This window comes from Helianthus annuus, chromosome 16 (assembly GCF_002127325.2).
Source record: "Helianthus annuus cultivar XRQ/B chromosome 16, HanXRQr2.0-SUNRISE, whole genome shotgun sequence".
Taxonomy (NCBI): domain Eukaryota; kingdom Viridiplantae; phylum Streptophyta; class Magnoliopsida; order Asterales; family Asteraceae; genus Helianthus; species Helianthus annuus.
Window position 1 is genome coordinate 155,763,544 of NC_035448.2, and position 4,784 is coordinate 155,768,327.

Sequence of the window (4,784 nt, forward strand, 5' to 3'; positions counted from 1 at the left end):
ACCGATCACCGCCACCACCCGTCACTGATTTAATTCATTCCTCTTTTCTTACCTACCAAACAACACAAGGTAATGATTTATTTCTTTCCTGCATGGTAACCAAACAAGACTATGGAATGTAATGATCTATTTCATTTCCTTGTCCATTCCATTCCCTCATCTATTTCATTCCACATGCATTATAATTTTTTTATTCGAACATAAAAGAATTTCTATATTTTATGATAGTTGAGATCTATAAATTGAAAAGGCATCTAATTTGAGGGGTTATAATTAAAAAATTCAGATCAGGGTTTACCCTTCGTTCTCCTCTACATATACAATGTTCGATTTTCAAGGACGCCGCAACATGCTCTATTAACTTCAGGTCAAGATGAGATATCTGATTCCGTGTCCATGTAAGCCATTTTTCGATTGCTATTTAACTTTTCGTCATTTGCTTTAGGAGTTAAACTATAATCTTTGGTATATATAGATGTATCAAAATAGCGGGTTGTTTTCAAAAGCCTCTGATCTTCGATTTTCCGTTTTCGTAATTCAAAGGAATTGCATACATAGAGTCTATCTTGATGTTTTCTAAATTTAATGTGTATGTTTTAGGATTTTCGGTTTTCTAAATTAAATGTGTTGGCTAATTGAAAACATTAATTCACGATTTGGTCTGAGGGTTTTCTGTCACGAACGTGTTCTGATTATAAAAGTATATATTTTTTTTGTGTGTTAGCCATCAATCCACTCAGGGTATACATTGATTTCACTCTAGTCCGAGGATTGGATCATAACATGTTGCTTGTTCATGGGGTATCTCTCAGGTATTGTAAATTCAAATGTCCATATCCTTGTTATATGATTTGTTTCGTTTCAGATTATGATTATATATTTTATTTTTGAATGTTAAATATGTACTTTGATGGTCAACCTGATACAAGTTTAATGTTCAAGTCCGATAGTTGCTTGCTAGTTGTTTTCCTTTAAAAATGATTTTTTTTAAATTATTTATAATTTGAATTTTGATTGAACACAGTGATGAAGAAAAGGTGGGAGACCTTTGGCATCCTGAGAATCAGATGGCACCATTCACACTACTGGACCTATGGGTACTATTAAAGGTTTGAAATTTTATTTTTCAAGAATATTTTATTTTTCTTGCTTCTGCATGCTCTAATTCAAATAATTTTGTTAATTAACAATGGTATTGCGCTACGTCACTCGGTTGTTTAACTTGCCATTACATGTACTATTTTGTAATTTCTGAGTGTGATAATGAATCTGATTACACTGTTACTCTATATATCAAGTTACATCATGGAAACACTAATACTCTTCCGACTTTCGTACAAACAGAATCTTCAATCCAACAACAAATCTCAAATTGCGCTGAAAATCAATATTAACAATGAGTCATAAACGCCCACCTCTTGGACCGAGTCGACTTCAAAGATCAAGGTATACTAGATACTCAATTTCTAAATACGATTATCATGCACTAGTTTATGTCCTTTTATGTTCAGTTTCACTAAATATGTTTTTATTGTTCATAAAGAACTTACACTTTGAACTCAATTGATCAAATCTGGGCTTTAACATAACAAAACTTGATCTTTTCATATAATGTGATCCGTACTCTTATATCAACAATTATTTTTTGTTTAATTTTTCCTTATTTTCTCAAATAGAATATTTTAATCAAAAGGATCAAAATCCAACTATGAAATATTCAATAATAATTAATTATTTATTATCTATTTGTTTGATGGATTTTATAAATGCGAAGTCAATATAAAGATCATTAAATTTATCCATTCATTAGGTTACAATCGTCATTTAAAAATGCGAAATCAGTTTTGGTTACTGAAGTTATAATTTAGTTTGCAAAATGAGCTGTTGTGATCTGTATGATGAATCAACAACGCATTCAACACTTGGATTCTCACATGAAAGGTTTAGTGGTTTACTTATTTTTACGGAAGTTGGTGCTCTTTTTACTAGCTTACCTTTTCTGGTTGGTTAGAAATCAACAATATGCCCTTATCGGTGCTTTAGAGAGGGTCACATAAGCAAATTTACAAATAGCCTTAATGCCTTTAGAGGTTCCTTTCTACATTTTTTGCATAACATGTGGAAATTTTCATTTACCAGGAGCTCGAGTTATAATTGTTCTTTTACAAGTTAAGGAATGGTGACTACTAGAAGTATGGTGAGAAAACTAACGAAGTCGGGCACTTCTGACGATGATACTTCAGGATCATGGTTAAGCTTTAACGATGATCTGTTGCTATTAATTTTGATGCATCTTGGATTTTTTGATTATGTTGCTTTAAGTGGCGTGTGCAAGGCATGGAGATCGATTGCGTTCTCTAACTGGAATAAGTTTATGATGTCAAAACAACCCATGTATTTATCTATCAGCTCTGATCTAATATTTCATAAAGATTGCTACATACACGACCACACAAGAAGAAAGTTGAAGACCATAATTCCCCATTCTAGTGCCAGGATGTGTATTGGAGTAAATTGCGGTTACTTGATATTTTTTAGAGGAAAACCAGTGACTTCTGGCATGTGAATCCCTTCACAAGGAAGGAACTTCATTCCCTGATTTCTCCGATGCTATAAGTAATATGTCAGCAAGCAAAAAGGGTATTCTTGTCTATTCACATGCAATGTCTGGGTGGGTGTTTGTGATAATCACCTGTCAATGTAATTCCACTGGCTTAGCTTTCTCTTTAGCTGGTAAACAATCCGAATGGAGATATATCTCTTGCAATCCCCCTATCCTTGATCTACACTTTTTCAAGGGAAAAATATATACGATACACACCATGAGTCAGTTATATGAATTCAGGCTTAATCCAGTTCCTACCTTTATCCCACAAAAAATGAAGAATTTCTCGCTGTTACACGTCAGATATAGGAACTTTATAAGTTCAGGTGAAAAACTTTATGTGATGACTAAAGTAAATAATGATTTTGATACTCTTGAAGTTGATTTTGATGAAATGAGATGGGTGAATTCGGAAAAGACAATAGCAGAATATAAACTTTTTGTAAGTGACTTGAAGTGTGATGCTGCTATTAGGCCCGATCCATGGGCCCACCCTTGGACACAGTACGGGAGGATTAATCACGCTGATTATGGCAATCAAAGTAAGGAGAAGGGCAAATGTTTGACTACATACATGTGGTACTTCCCCCATGATTGCTTGATTGATAACAACGCTGGTTCGTTCTCCTTTTTTATTTTAAGATTATTATAATGTTACAGTTGTTGATCTGGATTTACATATGTTCAACATTTTCGAAAGTTCTTATTTTCATAAGGGGTGGTTGGTTTTTGTAAAAATTCTATCAAATTTCCTCACTTTTTTTTTTCACATTCCTTGGGTAGATTTCTTAAACATGCATAACATAATAACTGCTACAATATCTATGACAAATAGGTTTAATTTGTGTCGTCTAACTAGATAAGAACCAAAGTAACAAATAATATGAATCTGTGATTGAATAATTGTAAGTTCCTGCTTTGTTTGTTCAACTAATGGATTCTGTTTGTTTCATCAGATACGGTGAATGGTGCTTTGCTGAATATTCTTGACGAGTAGAGCAAGAAAGTGGGTAATTCTTCTTCTGGTAGTTCAAGTAAATGCATGCGAAGATGAAAAGAACAGTAAACATATTAGTTGTAATGTGGGAAACTAGTTGAACTTGAAAGTTGTAATTGACTAATTGTGAGTTTAAGATGGTGACAAGTTTGTACTTTTCTTGTCTTTGGTTCTTCGCTCTCAAGCAAAGGGTCTTGTTGTCTTTGGATTCTTAGTTCTCAAGCGAAGGGTGTTTAGGAATGTGTTTTATTTTGCCTTTGCGGTTTTGTTTGGCACTGATTATATATTAAAAAATAATTATACAAGTGCGTAACATGTTATTGTGTTGTTTGTAATGAATAACTTGTTTCATTTTTAGAGTGCATTCTGAATCGTGGACATCTTAGTTCACCTTTCTATCTTTTTATCTTGGGACACTTTGAAGCAACAATGGCTAGATGCGATTGTTACAATAAAAATTTAGTGTCTCCACATACAAATTTTATTATGCAGTTAGTGACTATGGGCAAGTTGTTAATGTTCTAGCCGTTTTAATGGGTATGAAGGGCTAATGACCAAATTAGTAAAGATTTTAAGAGCTTAGTTTAGAAAACGCGCATGAGGCAATGAAAAGTACCAGCAAAATGCCCAAGTGTGTGTGAGGTAAAGGGATGCCTTGAAGTAATTCGAAATATGTAACTCTTATAATATATAAAAGAGTTAATTGCACAAATCGTCCCTGAGGTTTGGGCAGGTTTGTCATTTTCGTCTAAAATGACACTTTTGTACCTAATTGCCCCAAACGTTTGTAACTTTTTGCCATTTTTATCCAAACCACTAACTTAGTTTCTTTACTCAAGCTACTCAGAATAAATATTAGTTAGTTACCCTCATAATCTTAATTAAATAAATATTTTATTTCTACCAACATATTTTCTAGGTGCTCAACACATTTAAAAAATATGTAACGTTTTACAATTTTTTTTTCTATCTCTACAACTGACGTTTTCTCTCTAAAAGTTGTAATCGAGTGTTGCACACCAATGATGTTTTCTCTTTATAAAACTGATTTATACAAAGAAGCTGTAAATTAATTTCTGTCTTAATTTATAAAAGAGTAAAATGCACGGATAGTCCATGTGGTTTGGTGAAATTTCACCTTTAGTCCCCAACTTTTCAAAATTACACTCTTAGTCCCTGTGG

At 33.0% G+C, this 4,784-nt stretch overlaps 1 protein-coding gene across 1 annotated transcript; it reads left to right on the forward strand.

The window, feature by feature from the left end:
• The first annotated feature begins 2,153 nt into the window (after nt 1-2,153).
• Nucleotides 2,154-3,738, forward strand: LOC110916503. Its single transcript, XM_022161220.2, has 2 exons — nt 2,154-3,222; nt 3,562-3,738. The coding sequence occupies exons 1-2, from the start codon at nt 2,622-2,624 to the stop codon at nt 3,600-3,602; spliced, it is 642 nt and encodes a 213-aa protein (XP_022016912.1). The 5' UTR covers nt 2,154-2,621; the 3' UTR covers nt 3,603-3,738.
• The last annotated feature ends 1,046 nt before the right edge of the window (nt 3,739-4,784 follow it).